Consider the following 22,575-nt stretch of genomic DNA (forward strand, 5'->3'; position numbering starts at 1 on the left):
GACTGAAGAAGGGTCGGGAAGGGCAGGCAGGGAGATGTAAACTTGGTTTGTTGCTGACATTAAAACCAGAGAGAATCGTTGGATCTCTGAGAAAGAACACAAAGTAACTGAAAAGGAAGGAGTTTGGGACTCTTTTTCCAAGACACCAAGTTATGACTTTATTTAAGATTTATTTGGATTACTTTAAAGCCCAGAGAGATGATTTTTTTAATATCTTAGAAATATGATCTCCAAATATGAAGCCACCCAGCTAACTACAGATAAACTGGGTCTAGAACCCAAAACTCTTAGTGATTATGTGAAGAACACGTTTTAAGGCGTGGAGACTGCTAAGGATCATGGAAAGAGTGCAAGCCATTCCTCTCAGCCTGTGGGAAATGAGGGGATGCCTACAAGTTGGCAACAGAGTTCAGAACGAGGCCAGATTGCAGGTGGGATTTCATCCAACCCCCCAGTGTTCTTTGCCCTTACTTTGTAATGTAGGGTTCCATTTTCTTCCCATGTCTTAGAAAATAAAGTTCTAGAAGTACCTTAACATAAATCAATATATTTATCCAAATATTTATTAGATGGATTGATTGCGGCCAAACTGGGCTTTCTCTGCGGACACAGATTTAACAGAAATCGTAGACTCCGGCTAAGTAGTTGTGTGACCTTGACTGAGCCTGTTCTTTCTCCGACTCCTCTTAGTTCTTATCACCAGCACCCACAAGGTGACCCTTTAGCTCTGAAAGTAATTTATACTTCAATTGCTATCATTAAATAAGGTCCAAGCCATCTCTGTATTTAACTTCAATTTCTATGAAAAGGCTATCCTATAGGAGGTTTACACATACACACACACACACACACACACACACACACACACACACACTGGGAGTTCCATGTTTGCCATTGGGAAGCTAGGGACTGTGAGATAAGAAATAGTCTGGCTTCTTCCTCTGGCTTGCTTTAGAAATTGGAGGTTTCTACCTGGACCAATTAAGAGCAGATGTTGGGAATATCAGCTCTACCACTCCTGCTCTGAGACACAGGTCTAGTCCTGAGACACGGGATTTTTGCCTGTGTGCAGTAAATGGCAGGCTTGATGTACAAGATGACATAGACGTGCCGTAAAACAAAAGGAGAAATTGGGGAGGAAGGAATTAGCAGGGAGGTGGAAGCAAGGCAGAGCCCAGGCAAAGTTAGGAAAGCAAAAGGTGTGCTGAATGCAGTTACAGGATGGGGAGGGGCAGAGGACATCTGAAGAAGGGACAAGAGCCAGTCAGACTGGGGGTGGAGGCGGGCGGGCTGCTGACTTGCTAAGCTGGCACCAGGTGGAGGAGGGGAGCAGGAGGGAGGGACTTGGAGAAGGGCAGAGGCAGGCAACACTTAAAAAGGGAATGACCTTAGATGGTTAATGCCACCAGTGACCTCCGACACCCAGGGCAGGAGGTATCAGGAGGCGAGAAATCTTTTGCAGCGTCCCGGCTTCAGAAGGAGGCTACGGGGGAGGAACATTCACTGACCACCATGTGTGAGCTCTATAGCAAGCAGGACACCCTGGCACTGCGGGAGAAACACATCGGGTAAGTGCCAGTTGCAGGCAGAAAAGGGGTGGAGGGCAAAACAGTCGGAACTGGGTGGGAGAGATGGAGCGCCAGCCACCCCTGCTGCCTGTAGGAACTGACAAGCGCCCTGAAGCCCTGCCAGCAGCTCCGGGGAGACAGGGCAGCAGGTGGCTGGGGGAGATGCCTCTCAGTGTCTGTAAAACGGTATCCAGCCAAGGGAAATGAGCACTCGAGCGAGATGGGGAGCTTCCCCCACGCCCATCCACTATACAGATGAACCCAAAAATTATTTGATTGGTGGCCCCTAAAACAAACTCCTTCTGACAACTTTTGTTTCAGGTGAACTTTTCCCCTGTATGTTTGGGAAGGCAACAGGGTTTGAGCAGCTAATAGAAAAACTTAAATCACAAAAAAAAAAAAAAAAAAAAAAAAAAAAACGGGGTTTTCAGGGAGCACTTCACAACTTCCTCCCCCCTGGTCTCCCAAACTATGTCCTCCCGTCGATTTGTGTTCTCCTGGTGTTTGTCCGTGTTTATGCCTTAGCATAACACTGTGAATAAAAGACTGGCCTGAACTCTGCCCCTAGTTAGGCATCATGTTACCTATGCTACGCCTGCCAAATCATATTAACAACATCCTAGGAGCAAATGACAATCAGCCGGTTAATATTTTGCGTCCGGGTGTTTTAAAGACAAAACAAACGTGGTACATAAGATGACGGTGTGCTAACCCTGTCGAAGCAGCTGCGTACAGCGTGTGCATACACTTGTGGTGCTGCCAAAGGATGTACAGACCAAGGTCCACAGAGTGTGTGCCTGCTTAGCAAAAGGGGAAGAAGGAGTGTGGTCCAGAGAAAGGCCAACCGGTCCCAGTACCGAAGTTCCTCACTTTCACAATGACCCAAATTCCTCCCTCGACTCACTGATTGCTAACTAGATTCCTTCAGAAACACCAATTTCTGAGAGAAAATGGCGAAGTCTGTGGAAGGAAGACTGTAACATGGACAGTCGCTGTCGGGCGGGCTATAAGCTAGAACTTTACATAAAGTCTGATGGCTATTGTGGGAGGGAGGGATGCTTAAAAGTCAGGGAGCGCTCTGCAGCCTGTCAGTCAGACTTAAGGCTTTCTGTGTGGCTCTTAAAGCTACAAACTAACTGTTGAGGTTCAACCAACAAGACGGTCACCTATAGATTCTTTTTTAAATTGTAGAGGATGCTTTAAAACTAAGTGAGGGAGTTGGGCATAGCTCTCTGGAGGGCTGCTTGTCTAACAGTCATGGGATCCAGTTCTCAATACTTCATATAAAACTACATCAACCTATACCATAGCCACGTGTCCCTTTAAAATTTGAGGTTACCCACCTCTCTCAATAATCAAAACATTTCTAAACAGTTACATATCGCTGTAATAAATAAATATTACAAAATCTCCACAAACCCCCTAAGAGCAGTGGTTCTCAATTTCCTAAGGCCAAACCTTTTCAAATGGTTATGTTGTGATGATTCCCCAAGCATAAAATTATTTTATGGCTACTCCATAACTGCTCTTTTGTTATGTTGTGAATTTTAATGTAAATGTCCGATTGCGACCTCTGGGAGAGGGTTGTTTGACAGCTGAAAGAGTTGTGACTCACAAGTTGAGAACACCGTTCTAGAATGTATACAGAGTTCTTTAGGAGGCAAACACACCGAAATAAAAACATATTTTTAGCCACACAGGGGTGGTGTTTACCTTTAATCTTTTAATCCCAGTACTCGAGGAAAGCTGATCACTACAAGTTTGAAGCCACCCTGGTCTACAAAATAAATTCCAGGACAGCCAGGGCTACACAGAAGACTAGTCTCAAAAAACCAAACAAACAAATATTCACAATAGTTTTAGTTTTTGGTCTTAAAAGTCCATTAAGCCAAGATTAGAAACCTCAGTAATATTTGTGTGTTCCTAATTTTTATGCCGTAAGTGTTCATAGAAATATCCAAACTAACAGGAATTTATTTTGCTCACAGTAGCATTCCAGAACAAATTAAATATTTAAGGTGGGAAGCCATTTATTTGATATAGGACAAGAGATACTCAAAACACATGAAAACCCCCTTTGGAGTATTAACTCTTAAGTTATTTATAGTTACCTATTAATGTTCTTATAAAGTATTTTGGAAAGAGGGGGGGAATGGCTATAGGTATTACATGAGATAATATTTATTATGTTATGTAGCAGTTCTGACTTACCAGAAAGCCTATGTGGGGGGTGGCCATTTTTATTCCAATAGAATAAACTTCCCAAAGGAAAAATGAGTTTTACTTAAGCTGACTCATGAGACTCTAACATAGAAATGTGACCAGTGACACCCACAGTGGATCAGGATGAAGGATTCCAAGCTAATATAAAATGAAAACATAATGTGGTCACATGGCCTATGTTTTTCCTTTATGTAATTGTCATTTTCCACAGACAGCTGACCTCCAGTGAGAAAGAACGATACTGAGTTGTCTGACCAAAGTAAAAGTATTTCCTTTACCTATTTCTAGGCCCTCGTGCAAAATTTTCTTTGCAGCGGATCCCATCAAAATAATGCGAGCCCGGGGGCAGTACATGTTTGATGAGAAAGGCCGACGGTACTTAGACTGCATCAACAATGTGGCGCACGGTAAGCATCCTGTACACGGCCCATTGGGGGAAATTACTGCGGAGCCCAGTTCATTTTGGAAATTCCGTGGCAAATGTCTCTCTCCTCTGCTGTGTCACCCTAAAAGGGACAGAGGGAGAAAGGAACCCAAATCCTTTTCTTTCCTTCAGAATGTTTCTCTCCTCCAAAGATCTTAGAATTGTAACTTATTCTTTTACCTCCTGCGTTTTAGTGGGACACTGTCACCCAGAGGTGGTCAAAGCTGCCGAGAAACAGATGGAATTACTAAATACAAATTCTCGCTTCCTCCATGACAACATCATTGAGTTTGCCAAGCGCCTTACAGCCACCCTGCCTCAGCCGCTCTCTGTCTGCTACTTCACAAACTCCGGGTAGGAGTCTGCTCTCTGCCATCCCCATGGCCCCCTTTTCATAGGCACACCTTTTCCATTTGATGCATCTAGACTAAGTGACTTTCATCAGGAGTGGACCTTTCTGAATCTTTTCCTCTATTTCATGACTCCGAGCCTAACGGGGGTCTAGTGATGTTATCTTGTCACACAGTAGTGTAACGAAAACAGGGAGCCCACATTACCAATAAATACAGATTTCAGCAAATACTAAAGCTGTAATTTCACAAGATTTTTTTTTTTTTACTGACTTTCTGGTCTACAAAAACTGAGCATGCTTTCCCAATGCAAACACAAGAAAATCCAAGTGAAGATACATTCCAACTTTTAAGTTCTGCAAGCATAAATGGTAATGCATCCGTTCTGTGGACAACTCTACAGATATCCAAAGGTGTGATTTGCAAATGCATGCCTGAGAATGTGTGGAGAGTGTGATGATTTGGGAGAAGCTGCACGCGGCTTTCCTGATTTTGAAGCGATATATAGTTTTGGATTTGATATTTAGAAAGCTGTGATGTCTGCTTGCTATGGTTTTCTGTGACTCTTTGCCACAGGGTGTTCTGTAACAAGAGCATCATCATTTTGTCTTATAACGAACTAAGGAGGTATTTAAGGGTCCCCTGTGTCGTTAAAAATCATTCCTGCCTTTTATAAATGGAATATAATATCTCACTTTTATTTCTAGAGAATCCTAGACTTCCAGAGAAGGATTAATTCCCAACAGCGCTGACCTTAGAGAATGTATGAGATGTTGCATGCCCATTGCAAAAAATAATAGTACCTAAGTCATTCGGGTGTCTTGTCTAAATGCTGGCTACTCCTCTGATTGATAAGAAATATGTTGCCTCATCCTTAGGGAAGGAGAAATCATTGCCTGGCAGGAGACTAAATGGAAGCAAACAGGGCAAGCATCCTTTGGATGACTGTCATTTTTCCACTTAAGGAGAATTTGTTTAGACGACTCTCTGAACTAGGTAGAAAAACATACCATCTTAATCTTACAGATACAGAAACTAATCAAATATTAAGTCAATGCACCATGGTTTGGCATCCAGGCTGGAGGTTGGTCCATCCCTCCTGAGATAGGGCTTTAGGTGGGATTCTTAGTAAGCTTAAAGCTAGTCACTCCTGATTCGGCTGGGCAAAGGGTTTGTTCTATGTATCTTATTCCTTAATAGCCATGACACATGCGTTACAAAGTTAAAATGAGAACTTAGGTGGGGCAGGATGGAGTGGGAAAGAAGCCTTCCATTATGCATTTCTGAATAAATGTCACCTTATAATTTCTGTAACTCATGCTGAGCCATTTTAAAAAGAGTTTGTCACTTTGTTCCCTCTATGTGTTATCTCAATAGATCCGAAGCCAATGACTTAGCCTTACGCCTGGCACGGCAGTTCCGAGGCCACCAGGATGTGATCACTCTTGACCAGTAAGTCTTAAGCACAGGCTTCTGAAAAGGAAGAAGCCCCTTCTGAGCTGGAAGTGCACCAAATTCGTCTCAACTAAGACCACAGGCACCCAGGCTTTCTCTACAAAGTCAGCCAGCACTTTTCTAAGCCTTGACTTCTCCCCTCACACCATCATCTTTGCTTACCATGCTTCTGCCTGCTGTTCCACTTATAAAACATTCCCAACTATGTTAGATCCCCCCAAATAATCCAGAATGACCCCCTCATTGAGTGGTCCTTAATTTACTATCCCTGAAAAATCATCTTTGCCATGAAACATATTCTTGGGTTCTGAATATTCGAAGATAAATGTACTCGGGGTGGAGCATTTCTTTTTCTTTTTTCTTTTTTAATTCCCTATCACTTACAGACAACTCTAATAATTTATTTACTATATATTTTTATGGACCTATGGTCAAGTTAATATGTTTAATGTATCTATTTATGCTATTTGAAATGTTTCATTTGTATATATTAGTTGCATATGATCACTGATTTTATTATGACATTTTCATACATGTTTATAATGTTTTCTGATTGTACTGCTGTTCCACTCACCTTCCCTCCCACTTCTGCAATCCCTTTCTTCCTGTGTTTACTTTCACTTAATTTTCTATATCACATAAAATGTGCGTTATCTTATGTGTATCCACTTTACCAAAGTTATTGTAGATCTTTGTTTTCATACTTCATCCCACTTAGAATTCTTGAAATTTGTCCCTTTCCTCTAATTCAATTCTGATCAATAGAAACATAATGTGAGCCGTATACAGGATTTTAAATGTTCTAGTAGTTTGGGGTAGCCTGTGAGTGTGTGGTCATTTCAATATTTAGTCAACATAAGGTATGGTGACATCTTACATTCTTTTTTTTTTTTTACTCACTGGGCTTCAGAAGTCCAATGGCTGCATGGATGTTGTCAGGTTAGACTAAAGATGTTCAAGGACCTAAAGCTCCAAGTGGGGAATTGCTGCCATATTGGATTACAGTATTGTTCTCACTTTACAGCATCCCTTTCCCCAGTGATGGACACTGACTGCATCATTCCCTACACACACAGAGATCCTTCTACACAGTCTTCCACAGGACATCCTGAGAATTCCTTGGAGATAAATTCCAAAAACAAAATGGCTGGGCAGCAAGGTGCTGCTAATTTAACTGAATTTTGCCATATTTATCTCCAATGTGATTGCAACACAAGACACACACAGGAAAGGCCCCCCTCCCTATTCTAACCAACCTCAGTACTAACCAGCTTTCTGCTTTTTTTCTAATTGCTGTTAATTTGTTGGGTAGAACATATCCTGATTTGCATTGTTTAATTGACAATGTTGATGTGAGGATCTTCTCACATAAATGTTTTGCTTTTATTTTCTCTTGGGGGTACCTCTTCGTGTTCTTTGGGATTCTCATTCTTCTGCTGCTGGTTTGTAGTTTCCTGCACAAGCTAAGCCAGAGAATGTCTATTTAGAGTCATCTGTGGATGGGCCTTTTAGACTTTTCTCTCCACATCTGCTGATTACACTTCTGGACAAGGAACAGAAAGAAGAATTCCTTCACCACTTATGTGCTAAGTGAGTGACAAGAATTTTGTTGCAGTTTGAGTTTTTCCTCCATAATCCCTCAGTATTTGCTTAATATTTCCAACTGAGCATCCTTTAGATAGAACTCCAATCAGAAACCCATGCCTATAAAATTGTTTTTCGAACTTACTAACCAGGCACAGTGGCACATGCCTACCGTCCCAGCTGAGGCCCAGAAGAATCACTTGAGGCCAGGAGTTTAAAGGCCAGGCAGAACAGTCTGTGAGGCCTATTTTTAAAAAATTTAGGCTGGTAAGATGACTGAGATGGTAAGATGGTAAGGCACTTGTTTCCCAAGCCTGGCAGCCTGAGTCTGATCCCCTGGATTCAATAAATAAATAATAACCAATAAATACAATAAGTAAATAAATGTAAAAAACATTAGAGGATATAGAAAACTCAACTCACAAGATTGCACAAAGATGTAAAAGTGTTCACATTTAGAGAATTTAGTAATATTACCCAAATAAATAATGTTCGTTTGTTTCCTACTGTAATAAAAGCAATTGACTATGAGGAGATATCCCAGACTTTTCAAGTACTTTCTAACATGTATGGGGGTAATAGACAAATCAATACCAGTACTTTCATTAATACTAGATCTAGTTTTGCAATTAAACTCTCCCCCAGCTGGATGACACTGAGTTGTAGGCAGAACTGGTGTTCCCATACTATGAAAACATCTTTCTTAGAGCTCTGTGTGATTTTCTTAGAGCTCTGTGTGATTTTCTTAGAGCTCTGTGGGATTTTCTTAGCGCTCTCTGTGACTTTCTTAGAGCTCTGTGTGACTTTCTTAGAGCTCTGTGTGAATTTCTTAGAGCTCTGTGTGACTTTCTTAGAGCTCTGGGTGACTTTTCTTTTCATTTCAGTGCATACCACGGCCACCTGTCGTCATTAATTGAGATCAGTCCTTACAAGTTTCAGAAGGGTGAAGATGTCAAGAAGGAATCTGTACATGTGGTAAATATCCCTGGAGTATTTTATATATATCCAGAGAGTACTATCTGGAATACTGGGGCTAGAAGAACATCTATGGTCATCCAGCTCAACCTTCCAGGCAGAGTGGAGCCATGGGAAATAAACTAAGACTGAGAGCAGTTGTGTGATATGCTGAACTCAGAGGGCTGCATGCAACTCAGAGTGAGAATCGCTGTAGGAGAGTTCAGTAGCAGACATGGTAGATCAATTTTTTTAATTGGATATTCTCTGTACTTACATTTCAAATGTTATCCCCTTTCCCTCGTCCCCATCCCCCCTCTCCCTCATATTGCATCCATGAAGGTGCTCCCTCTCCCAGCCATCCTCTCCCACCTCAGCACCTTGGCATTCCCTTACACTGGAAAAATGAGCCTTTGCTGGACCAAAGGCCTCTCCTTCCATTGATGCCAGACAATGCTATCCTCTTCTGCATATGCACCTAGAGCCATGGGTCTCTCCATGTGAACTCATTGGTTGGTGTTTTAGTCCTTGGGAGATGTGGTGGGTTTGGTTGATTGATCATGTTGTTCTTCCCATGGGGTTGCAGACCCTTTCAGCTCCTTCAGTCCTTTCTTTAATTCCTTCATTGGGGTCCCCATGTTCAGTCCAATGGTTAGCTGTAAGCATCCTCCTCTGTATCAGTATTGCTCTGGCAGAGCCTCTGAGGAGGAATCCATATCAGATTCCTGCCAGTAAGTACTACTTGACATCAGCAATAGTGCGTGGGTATAATAGCTGCATATGGGATTCATCCCCAGGTGAGGCAGTTTCTGGATGATCTTTTCTCGAATCCATGCTCCTCTATTTGTCCCATTATTTCCTCCCATGAGTGTTTTGTTCTCCCTTCTAAGAAAAACTGAAGCATCTACCTTCTGGTCTTCCTTCTCTTTGAGCTTCATAATTTCTGTGAATTGTTCCATGAGTATTCTGAGCCTTTTGGACTAGTATCCACTTATCAGTAAGTACATATCATGAGTGTTCTGTTGTGACTGGGTTACCTCACGTGGGTTGATAGCTTCAAGCTCCATTCATTGGCCTAGGAATTTCATGAAGTCATTGTTTCTAATAGCTGAGTAGTACTCCATTGTGTAAATGTACCACATTTTCTGCATCCATTCCTCTGTTGAAGGACATCTGGGTTCTTTCCAGCTTCTGGCTTTTATAAATAAGGCTGCTATGAACATGGTGGAGCATGCATCCTTGTTAGATGTTGGAGCTCCTTTTGGGTATATGCCCAGGAGTGGTATAGCTGAGTCCTCAGGTAGTACTGTGTCCAATTTTCTGAGGAATCGCCAGACTGATTTCCAGAGTGGTTGTACCAACTTATAACCCCACCAACAGTGGAGGAGTGTTCCTTTTTCTCCATGTCCTCACCAGCATCTTCTGTCACCTGAGTTTTTGATCTTAGCCATTCTGACTGGTGTGAGGTGGAATCTCAGGGCTGTGGTCGATCAGATTTTTAACAGCTGTGGTCAACACTTGTGTCCGCTCATCTTCAGCCACATAGTCCCAATCGGTAGTACAAGGTCAACACTCAGAGCTAAATGAGCTTCTCTGGCTGTTATAAAGACAATTTACATAAAGCAAAGTTACAGAAATAAAGAAAGTGAATTGTGAAAAAGGTATGTTACAACCAACAGAGAGGCCAGCCAAGTTGTCGAAACAGTGAAATCCATTTCATATCATTGTGTTAACTGAGGGTCAGTTAGAGTCAGCACTGCTTTATTTCAAGAGTTTAAGCACTAAGACCCTTGAGTTTCCTAAGTGATCATGGTTTATGATGTAATTAACAGTGCGAGTTTGTTTTACAGTCATTAGTACAGTCTCCACTTGGTGTTATTTTTATATTATGTAATTGCACTTGCCAATTTGAATTTGTTTCCTATGTGAAAACGAATAAAGCTTTGATTTATAGGGGCTGGCATCTATAAGCACCAGGTCACAATTCAGAGGTAACTTCTTCATAATGCAGCAATGCACAGGAAAATAAAGGCATTGGTGGTGTTTGGGCCACTAGGACCGCCCTCCAACGTGTGCTGGTGGGGAAATAGATGGTCCTTCAGTCTTTAAATTTGGTCAAGATGCAAATCATGAGAAACAGTATTATATGATGTTTTAGGCACCAGCTCCAGATACGTACAGAGGAAAATACAGAGAGGACCACAAAGATCCATCCACCGCATATGCAGACGAGGTGAAGAAAATCATTGAAGAGGCGCATAGCAGCGGAAGAAAGGTTGGCATTATGGAAACCACTTTTAAAGTCTTTTATGGAAATAGTTTCAACAGTTAGAATTCTCTACAGAGAAGAAAAGGGATTAAATCTAAATTTTCTTTGTTCTTTGTTGATTACATTTTCACTTGGTTTTTGTTTCAAAAGTACTTTGTCATAGCGAAATTTTATTTATCATAGAAATAAAATTACTACACTTCTCCAGTGCTGACAGCCTAACACTGAACTTTCAGGTACTATACACGGTCTGATCTGAGGGTCAGATTTCTCCCAACTTTGAGGATCATGGGGGAAGCAAAGAGGCCAAGAGGCTCCAGTGTCAGCACCAGTTTAAGCTCTCAGATCCTCAGAGGAGCCATGGTACTGCCAGGAGCTAGTGGACCCCCAGGAACCACAGAGCCGAGGCATGGCTTATCACCGAGCCAGGGCAGAAGCACGGTCTTTCTACCTGAGCCCAGGCTTCCAGGACAGCACCAGAGTCCTTGAGAACAGGAAAGGGGGTGGTGTCTTCAGTTGTCACCCTACTGTGCTCAGATTCATGTTCATTCCCCACCCATCATGGGGTTACTTAGGTGCAGATTAAATGAAACTTGACAACACTTGGCCTTTAAACTGGCTTATGGCACAGACATGATAATACGAATGCTTCGTTAAATAAGAAATAATTTGCCTTTTCCAGTGAGTTGCAATATGTTCATCTTCATGACAGAAGAGCCATTCTTCTTTCTGGAGTGTCTCTCCCACCCACAGCCCTCCCTACACTTCCATGCCCTCTGTAACGTCTCTGGGCAGCTGAGCCTAAATCTCTACCTACTGAAAGAGCTTTGGAGTTTCAGATGGTAAATAATGCTTTTAGAAAATATGTTTCACCTAACAAGATCATATGGACTCTGCCACTAAAGGAGGGTCCAAGTGATCTTTTTTAATAATTAACATCTTGAGAGCTGATGTAACCATGTTACCAATGCTGAACACTAAGGAGAAGTAAATATAGGGCATGTGCTTCTAAATGTCAGCTGTGCTTACAAAGTCATTGAAGGTTAAAGCAGAAAATTCTGGAGTCCAGAAGCTCTGTTTTATAGCTAAGATCCTAAATAACTATGAGGTGAAGAACTCAACCCACGTTAATGCCACTAGTAAGGAGTCTGGGCACAGGCTTGATTCTCTAGATCTCTTATCTCATGCCTTTCTTGAGCTTTCTCTTCTTCCTTCAGTGACTGCCATTTTTGCCTGTCCTCCCGCAGCCTCTGACATGCTTTCCCTATGCTTACTGTCGAGATGTCTAGCTTTTGAGTGAAGCTTAGTGTAATCCCAGATCTAGAAGAATAGCAATGTGTCCCTTGTGTGTAGCCACAGGCTGCCCACCTACTTCCTTGGTGCTGACTCTAGCCTCAAGCAGTCCAACTTTGCTAACTTGGGAATGGGCACCAAGGTTATACCTTTTGAACCTAGATAAGTTTTCCAAGGTTCATATCGCAAACACCCATATTGTTAGTTTTACTGGACACAACCTGACAAAAATATTGCCCTTTAATTATGAGTCCTCCTCTCGTGATCTTCATTTTCTTTGGTGGCTATACTGGTGTCCTAGGACATCATTTAGATAAGTGCTTCTCTGGCACAGATAGCTTTTATTTATAATTAACAGCCTATTTAGCACATACAATGGGTCTGTTTCTAGCCATTTAAAACCTCATCTGAGGGCTGAAACACAATACTGCTCTTGCAGAGGCACGAGTTTGGTTCCCAGCACCAACGGCAGGTGGCTCACAACCACTTATAACTCCAGCTCCAGGGGATCCATGCCTTGTGACTGCCTTGAACACCAGCACACAAGTATACATTTGCACAGAGGGAGGCGTGTACCCTCGAAAAATTAAAAATAAAGAGAAATGTCTCTTTTAATCTCCTTTAAAATGGTATGCTCCTGATAGCTGTTAAGTGCACGGATTCTCTGGGGTGGTTCCCAGCACCTACACAGCAGCTGAGAACTATATAGAAATCTAGTTGCAGAGGATCCAGTGCCCTCTTCTGGCCCCTTTGGATACTGCATTCCTGGTGCACAGACAGACATGCATGCAAAACACCCATAATATTGAATAAAAATAAATCTTTAAAATCAAAACCTGCCGCATAGGAAGTTCTCCTAATTTTATGGGTAGGAGGGGAGCCTATCTTGTATAGATTTTTTGACCCCATCTTTTCTTGTATAGATTGCTGCCTTTATTGCTGAATCCATGCAGAGTTGTGGTGGACAAATTATCCCTCCAGCAGGCTACTTCCAGAAAGTGGCTGAGTATGTACTTGACTTGGGCCTCCTTGGTCAAGCTGAGGGCACTGTGACAAGTCTATACGATCTCTATTTCCAGATTAGCTGGTAAAAAATCTGCTCCTGACTCCTTGCTACTTCAGGACTCTAGGACATCCCCTGTTCTTTCCGGAGATACTACTACTAATAATAATAATAATAATAATAATAATAATAATAATAAATTTAGCATGATCCAACCTCTAGAACTATGCTCCAGCTTCTGCCGGGCATCCTGTCTCATTGCTTATCCCTACACTTTGTCAGTTAGTAAACACGTGAAGATTAATAACCTTGGTAAGATCCTCTTGTCCAGCTTTTGTCCCAAGTGAAATGTTGGGATACAGTGTTCTCTACGCAGCATACGGGGTAGATCTCATCTAGAAACTATGTGATTACCTTGTAACATCTCAACAAGGTTTTGAGTCCTAAAATATTTTTAACACAGATGGATAGGATGCTTCAGGTTAACACCTTTCTGACTTCAGTAGTCTTTTCGGGTACTTCTGGGGACACTGAGTGGTCGAGGGCATCAACATATATTGTTACTTTTCAGATATGTTCACAACGCAGGGGGCGTGTTCATTGCTGATGAAGTTCAAGTAGGCTTTGGCAGAGTTGGGAAGCATTTCTGGAGCTTCCAGATGAATGGTGAAGACTTTGTTCCAGACATCGTCACCATGGGCAAACCTATGGGCAATGGTCACCCAATATCTTGTGTGGTGACAACCAAAGAAATTGCAGAAGCTTTCAGCAGCTCAGGCATGGAATACTTCAATACGGTAAACTTTGGTTCACAAATTTAATTTGAAGGGGGAAACAATGCATGTTCTTAGACTTTTTTTTTCAGCCTAGGAAAGAAAAGTATTAGCCATAAAGCACTCTAATATTCTTGTCAAACATCGATTAAACCAGATGTAATTCTCTTTGTATTTTTTTCCTTCTGCTTTTCTTTGCTTTTTCCCAAAGCAGTCTTGTTAGGTTTTCTAATAACAGACAGCTATTATTTAGCTATTCTGCTAAACTTTAGAGGTCATTATTTCATTAACAGACAATGTGATCTTATTTGTTTTGAATCATATTGAAATTCCCCAAACAATTTTAAAGCGTTTAGAGGATTTGGTACCATGAATGTTACGTCAACTCTCATATACTAAATGTTTATCTTTAGAGAGTTTTATTTCTTTGGCTTTACTCCCCAAAGTAATAAGTGTTAGGCTTAGAAGAGTCACTGTAGTTAACACAGCAGCACTGTTAGAGACAAAAGCAAAAATAAAACCTTAGAAGGTTTTCTTTTTTTCCAGAAAAACTATGGCTTAGCTGTTTTCACTCAGCTTTATAAGGACAGAAACACTATTTTCCCTTACTGAACCACACTTTTGGATCTTTAACTTAAAGACAATACCTTGTTTAGATGAATCAATAAGTTTCTTATGATCACTCACACTAGTAACACATCCTGGAGAACATAACCAGAGGTGGATTTTCACCAAATCCCAATAAATAAAATCCTCAATCATTTAAGTCTAAAGGATTTTTATTACAAAAAAAGTTTAGTTAAAATTCTGTTTTTACATACATACATACATATATATATTAAGCATGTGTGTCTTTGACTGTGTATACCTTTGTGGGGACTGTTGAAGGCTTAAAGAATGTTTTTGTTTTTCAGATATATGTTGAGTGACAAATTCCTCATGAGTGAAGCAATACCAGTAATTCTGTTGTTGTTTTCCCATCTTTGTCTATAGTATGGAGGGAACCCAGTGTCTTGTGCAGTTGGCTTGGCTGTGCTGGATGTAATTGAAAAGGAAAACCTTCAAGCAAATGCTGTCAGAGTGGGGAAGTATCTCATAGAGCTACTGCGTGAGCAGAAGGCTAAGCATCCTTCGATAGGGGACATCAGGTGTGTTGACCAAGTATCATGGACTCATTTGCTTTTCCATACCAGTATAGGTTATGCTTTACCTTGCAATTTTTAACCAAAAATGCATAAGACACTGAGAGACAGAGAGGGCAAAGATGACTGTTAAGCCAAGACTCAGGAACCACCCTGGTAGCATTTGTGTACACGTTCAGTCACATTTATAGGTTTTCTTTTTCTGTAGTTAGGATGCTTTTAAGCCTAAGAGATGAAAGGAAGGAAGATAAGTTGATTCTAAATCACCTGTGGATAATGTGGAAAATTACTCAATTACTGGGTATTTTTCATCGACAGTTATAAAACTGTGCAATCATGAATAGCCTGAGAAAGTAAAGGTGTCAAGAGTAGTTTGGAGAGATGGGGAGATTGCTCAGTGGATAGTTTGCTGTATAAGGTCAGGGAACTGAATTTGTCCCCAGAACCTGCATTATAAAACCAAGAGTAGTAGAGCTCACTTGCAATCCTAACCTGGCAGGCTATCCTAACCAGCTGGTTTCAGGCCAGGGAGAGGGCCTTTGTCAACAACAGGAATAGTACCTGACTGATACCACTGAATTTGGCCTCTGCCCACCATGGGCACATGCACATATGTGCCTACACACATATATGTTTCCTATGCACACATGCATGCATACAAACACCAACAGGTTTGAAAGTACTACTCTCTTATAAAACTGAGTGGAGGGAAAATGTTGGTGACAAAGCTGCTTCGAACACTAAGGGCAAATGGCTTGGCCTCGAGTCAGTTTAAAATCAATAGCATTTCTACTCTAGCGACGTGACACTTGGCTTCACATTAAATGTCACTTGGTGACAGTGCCAGGGTCTATGAGTATCCATGGATTTTCCCTCTTCCTCAGAGGTACTGGCCTTTTCCTTGGCATCGATTTGGTGAAGGACCCTGAGGAAAGGACGCCCGCAACAGCTGAAGCTCAGCACATCATCTACGAGTAAGTTCACCTCACATCCCTGCACTGTCTCAGCCCCTGGAGCACGGATTCCCACCTCTCATCTCTCTGAAAAGGGGGACTCTAAGACACACCGTTAAACATGGGCTTTTCAGGTGCACACATGTGAGCATACTGTATACACATGACACTTCATCCCCCAGTATATGTGCCCATGAGCCTTCATCCCCACTGCATGTGCTCATGATCCTTGATCCCCACTGCATGTGCCCATGACCCTTGATCCCCACTGCATGTGCTCATGATCCTTGATCCCCACTGCATGTGCTCATGATCCTTGATCCCCACTGCATGTGCCCATGACCCTTGATCCCCACTGCATGTGCCCATGACCCTTGATCCCCACTGCATGTGCTCATGATCCTTGATCCCACTGCATGTGCCCATGACCCTTGATCCCCACTGCATGTGCCCATGACCCTTGATCCCCACTGCATGTGCCCATGACCCTTGATCCCACTGCATGTGCCCATAAGCCTTAATCCCCACTGCATGTGCCCATGACCCTTGATCCCCACTGCATGTGCTCATGACCCTTGATCCCCACTGCATGTGCCCATGACCCTTGATCCCCACTGCATGTGCTCATGAGTCTTCATTTCCTGCATGGATTAGGATGAAAGGAAAGGGAATACTCCTCAGTGCTGACGGCCCTCATAGGAACGTGCTGAAAATAAAACCACCCATGTGCTTCACAGAAGAAGATGCAAAGTTCCTGGTGGACCACCTTGATGGCATTTTAACAGGTTGGTCCATGATCTGCCTTTCTTCCCAAGCTCCCAATGCATTTTTCTGGCCTTCTATTCACAAGGGACATGGGGCAAGTTAAAAAAAACAAATAGGTAACTTTCCCTTCAAACTGGAATCAGCTGCAAATATAAACAACGTGTACTCTTAGTGAAATCAAATTGTTTATTTCCAGTCATACAACTCCAAAATATAGGCTTTTAGTAAATTAGCACATTTCTGTTATTGTTCGGTTAGTTGGGGAGGGGTGTTTGTTTATTTTGCTTTTTACACAAGGTCTTGCTGTATAGCCCAGGCTAGCCTTAGATTCATGATCTAAGCCTTGTGAATGCTGAGGTTACAGTGTACCCCATCATGTCTAGTTTACCCTGTTTTGCATATTTCTCTTTTTTTTAGACAATAACCAGGGTTTTTAAGCTGTGTGTCTGCACTGTGCCTCTCACTACCAGCAGTACACAGGCCCAGCACTGAACCACTTGGATAATGTGTCAGCCTTTGCCAGCAGTGCACATCCCTGACTGTAGCCATTTTTCAGGTGATAAAGCACAAGAACCATACATAGATTCAATGCACTGAACAGCAAGGCCTCAACTCAAAACCAAGGAGGCAGAAGATAGCCGAGACGTTTTTAATAAAAGGGCGAGGCACAGATGAACAGATTTTGACCATCTGCTGAATCATTTCACTTTGAAAGTTTTTTTTCTTCAGTTTCAAGAATGCTTCGCATATTAAAGAGTTTTTTAATCTGTGTATGTTTACTTTGAGAACTTTTATTTGCCAGTCAGAACTCTGGCCCATTGCAGGTATTTTATCTTCTGTTCATTCAGATTATACAACCGAATTAATTTATTTTTATGCTATGGACATAAATTGCATTGGAAAGTAAATGAACACTGTAAAATGGTGTTGGAATCATGCAACTGTTGAAATATTAGCCCTTTTTATTACTTGGTTTTATTCATATTATATAGGAATGTATTCAACCTCTCTGCTTGGTTCTTTCAACTATGGTTAAGATACAGTGAGAAGCCACAAGTCAACACATTATAGATTATTAATGTAACCTGTTGTTCACAGTAGGGCCTCTCTTTGGACTCAGAGAACATGCTCACACCCAAACCTGTCACTCTCCAGGCTGGTGTGCCCTGCAACAGCAGGTACAAGGGTGGATTGCTGTCCCCAGGCTGGTCCCACTCAGACCAAACTGGATATTGAAAACAGCCCAGAAGAACTGGACTATGTGAACCAAACACAGGCAAAATAGACTCAGTGCCATGAACAAATTAGCAGTGAAAAACAAAAATCAAAACATAAACTAGAGCGGGAGAAGTGGCACCAGCTGTTCTTCCAAAGGATAAGGGTTCAATTCCCAGAATGCATGTAGTAGCTTACAATCAGCAGTTAACTCCAGGCCCAAGGGATTCACCCTCACCCTCTGGCTTCCGAGGGGACAGGGCGTGCACATGGTGCACAGACATACATGTAAACAAAACACCCATACACATAAATAGCAATAAAATAATTTTTAAAAATGAAAGACAGCAATTCCAATAGTAATATTTTTACAGACATGAATTACATGCCTCTTCTCTAGTCCTTATTAAGTTCTTATATTCCTAGACACTATTTTTTTTATATTGGTCTAACTTCTCTGTATCTTCTTTGGTGTAGTTTTAGAAGAAGTCATGGACTCCAAGGGTGGGAGTATGGTCTCTGAGAACACAGCTTGCAGAACAAAGGTAAGAGGTGGCTGCTTTGTGTGTAGGGGAGCCTAACACATTGAGGGTTACTTTTTTGAATGGGCAGTGACCATTAGAACAAAGGCAGCTTGTGCTGTGACCCAATTATCATTGCAACTGAGTATACAGTTAAGTTCACAGAGCCAGTGGCATATTATCTGCAAGAAATAAAACCAAATCACCATGCTCACAGGTTTATTCCCATATAAAGATATCAATAAAAACAACTTCATAGGCCTCTCTCTTCTGGCCTATAAAGACAGCTTCCAAATACGGGGAGACACAAATCAATGGCTTGAGCTGTCTCATATTGGCTGAGAAAGCCACCTGACGTCACCTCTGGTTCCCACAATGCCCTCCACCATCTACAGGAGCCTTGGCAGCATGGCTGTGAAACACCAAAAATGGCTTCTGAAGTGAGCTGACGTGGAAGCGTCCACAGCAGGCTGTGGGACCACAGACAGTGAGTGGCCTAGTTTCCACTCTTGATGCGCTTCCAGCAGAGGGCTTTTCCATTCGCCCCCTGAGCTGCCTGTGCTGTGAGAAAGAGCACCCAGGCCCGGAAACAGACAAGCAAAACCCTGAGAGGCTCTGTTGCATAATTTGTTGTTTGTTTATAGCTTCGATGGCAAGGGAACATTCAGTGCCCAGAGCCCGCCTGTGCACCCAGCACAGTCAGCAAAGTCCTTTTTTTCATGGTTTAAAAAAGGGGGAAGGGGGTGTTTGAATGGAAGCAGATGATTCCTAACAAGACACCCTCTGTCTCTTCACACAACACAAAGCAGTCATAGGGACCCGTTATTATCAAAAGGGCAGAAAGAGTTTATCAAATCTAGGTCAGAATCCCAGCTTAAAAAAAATGGCTTTGCACAGCACTGACCAGGATCTTGCAAAACCAAGAGTTGGCTGCAGGGCCTCATACCCTGAGGTGAGTTGAGTCACGGCGCAGGTATAAAACTTTGTCCTGGAGTCTCAGAATTGCCACTGACATCACCTTTCAAATGTCTGGTATCTAAAGAGGTTGGGTGTTTGAAGAGGTGGACATCCATGGGAGTTTTGTGGCCCTGTCTTTGCAGATGCCTAAGGAAGTACATGTGGAACTGCCCAACCATAGTGCCACCAAAGGCAGAGAAATCCCCAGCGGAAAGAGAAATGGCGTATGCTCAGACCAGCATGCCCTGCTCAGCAAAAGACTCAAGACATAAGGGCTGAATGTGAAAGAGTGGATACACATCCACAATACAGTGAGCAAGTGGATGCACCTCACCTCTTAGGAACCCTTTAAATTGCAATTTTCAACCTAGCTAACTTGTACACTAAAAGATAGATTCGTAATATCAATAATTAAAGTGATAAACTATCTCAACCTTATTAGAGGAGCCTCTTGCCTGCTAATTCATTGCCTGCAATTCTGAGTTATTTATTTGACTGAAACTGAGTCTTCTATTGCAAGACCAAGCTGGGCTGCCTTGCTTCTCTCACCGTGATGTTTGAGACACACGTGAAGTCTGTGCCTTTACTTCGCAGAGTTAGTACCCTAACGTGTTCTTAATCACGAAAGAAAATCTCTAAAATGGTTAATATATAGACTTACTTATAGGTTTTAATAAAAAGATGACGTAAACAAAAATGAAAACTATGGAGAGCGTTGTGGGTTATAGCGGTGAAATCTAAGTCACTTTGAAAGGAAATCACAGAGCAGAGAGAAAAATGGCAAAGAGCAGTGGTGTTTGGTAAGAAGTTTGGTTAGTTTCCATCCTGTGGGAACCCAAAGGGAACACACACACACAGAAACACTTGCATCAAGATGTTCTAGAACAGCAGAAGCAGCCAAAACCCAGCATTCCAAGTTGGGAACTTTAGTTCTGGCTACTCACAGGCCATGCCACCTGTAGTTGCTTACCTAGCAGGTAAAATGGTGTCTTCCCCAACCATCTTCCCTTCTCCAAGCTTATTATCACCTGCATCCCACATATCCTAAATTACCTTTGCCTGACCCGTATCTTTCCACTGCCTTCCTACTAGTTATTAAATGTGCTGGTTTGGTTTTATTCCATAAAGAAGTAATTTTTCTATGTCAGCTGAGTGAGATGTCTTTTGGGGAGTATGAGCCTATTCTTTGGATAATGGGATTTTAGGGAACTCTTTGTCTGTGGGTACCACATGTGGAAGGCCTTGGATTGTGCTGGGAGTCTGTTTAGAAACAAAGACAAGGCAAACTGAACAACCATGAGGGGTCAATTCCTAGTGGAAAAAATACACTGTGGGAAAGAAGGCGCCTCTGTAGTCGGCTTCCCACAGGTGGTTGGTTGTCTATTCAAGGAGCAGTGTGTTTCACTCAACCTGGGTATCAGTAAGGGCATTGTGAAATTGGTCTTAATAAGGAGGAGCCTAGGCTGCTGGCCCACTTGTTGCCTTCATCTCTACCAGCATGGGCCTGATGCTGCTCCTGACTCCATCATCATTTACTTGCTTGAATGGCCAGTGTTACTTCTGTGGTGGATGCTTCTGGTGATACTAAAAAAAAAATCATAGCATGGAATATTCGTGCAATATGGCTATTTGTATGCCTGTGACCCATATCTCTTTTGTTCTAGTACTTCCAATGTTACTGGACAGCTAACTAGACCATTTTCAGCTACTTATGCACACCCATCATTTCTTCCACGCAAGGTAGATGCCCACCTGCATCTTTACCAATACGTCCTAGAATAGACATGTCTTTTTCTTTATGTAGGCTGAGTATAGAAAAATGTGTGTGGAGGGAGAGCTTCGGGGGCTCCCAGCCTGCCTTCTGCACTTTAGAAACGAGTATTCCACAAGCCAAGGAAACTATGGTCAACCAAACTTCACAGTATTCATTCCTTAGACATCAAGTATAATTTACTACATGGCCACTTTTACGTCCTCTGTAACAAGGTCTTATGTTAGAAACTCACCTGGTTTCTTACTGTGGTATTTTCTGCACATCTTCACTCTTAGAAGATTTTGAGACATGTTATATGGCCCATGATCAGTTTTCTTTTAAAAATTATTACATACATTTTGAAGGGATATAAATTCTGAGATGCTCTAAATGTGACACAGAAGCCAACTTTTAGAGTCAAGTTTGTAGTGTTGTCAAGTGTGTAGTGAATGTCTTGATCATGTTATTGAAAGATGTGAATAAAATTCTCACACAGTGCATGTGGGTTTTCTATTTCTTTATAATTCTATTGGTTTACTTTCCATAAATCAAGGTACACAGTGAAATGTGAACAAATTTATAAGTATAAAATATTCCTGGGAAATAGTCTTTGTCTTATTTGCAGCTTATATGTTTTAGAAGTTCCTCTTATAAACTCGGAGAGCTGTGCATTTTATTCAGTCTGGAAGTCTTTGCCTTTTAATTAGAGCACTTATAGTTAATGTAACTCTAATAGGTGCTTTAAATATATGTTGTATTAATGACTATTTTCTTCTTTTCTCTATTCTTGCTTTCTTTCAAATACATTTGAGTGGTATTTTATTATGCCATATGCTCACTTCAAACACATAAACTTTTTTCACATGACATCTGGTACTCTTTCAGAAGCTTCCCAGTAAAATTGCAGCATCTTTTTCCTGGTCAGTGCAAGAACTTCAAAACAGTTTGTTTTCTTTATCACGTCACATTTAGAATGCCATTGCTATATGCATTTATATCTGATAGCTAGTTTATATCATCATTGTTACATTATATTTAAATATATTATAATTACTTTTTTGTTTGCTTTCATGTTCTTCATTTCTTCCTTCCATCTGTAATTACTCTCGTTTTATCTTGAAGAATGTCCTTTAGTATTTCTTCAGTATAGGTCCCTGTCTAACCTCTTATAAGACAGAGGGGTAAGCTGGTAAATATAAATATTAAAAGGCTAAATGGTGTATTCCATATCCTCAAAAACAAGGCAATGACTATTACCTAGTAACTGAGACTTCTGTCCAATGCCTTTTTTTTCCCATAGCCTTAAAATGTCAGAAATAGAAGCATCAAAGAATGACCAATTAACATGGGTCATCAAAACTACCAAAGACATG

The 22,575-nt window shown here is 41.7% G+C and overlaps 1 protein-coding gene across 1 annotated transcript; it reads left to right on the forward strand.

Annotated features, from left to right (window-relative positions):
* The first annotated feature begins 1,418 nt into the window (after nt 1–1,418).
* On the forward strand, nt 1,419–21,598 carry ETNPPL (ethanolamine-phosphate phospho-lyase). Its single transcript, XM_080915163.1, has 13 exons — nt 1,419–1,568; nt 4,080–4,198; nt 4,410–4,569; nt 5,943–6,017; nt 8,489–8,579; nt 10,717–10,833; nt 13,044–13,126; nt 13,695–13,920; nt 14,890–15,044; nt 15,923–16,012; nt 16,646–16,776; nt 18,449–18,516; nt 19,593–21,598. The coding sequence occupies exons 1-13, from the start codon at nt 1,513–1,515 to the stop codon at nt 19,719–19,721; spliced, it is 1,500 nt and encodes a 499-aa protein (XP_080771289.1). The 5' UTR covers nt 1,419–1,512; the 3' UTR covers nt 19,722–21,598.
* Nucleotides 21,599–22,575: the final 977 nt, after the last annotated feature.

Source organism: Micromys minutus (assembly GCF_963924665.1).
Source record: "Micromys minutus genome assembly, chromosome: 4".
Lineage (NCBI taxonomy): Eukaryota > Metazoa > Chordata > Mammalia > Rodentia > Muridae > Micromys > Micromys minutus.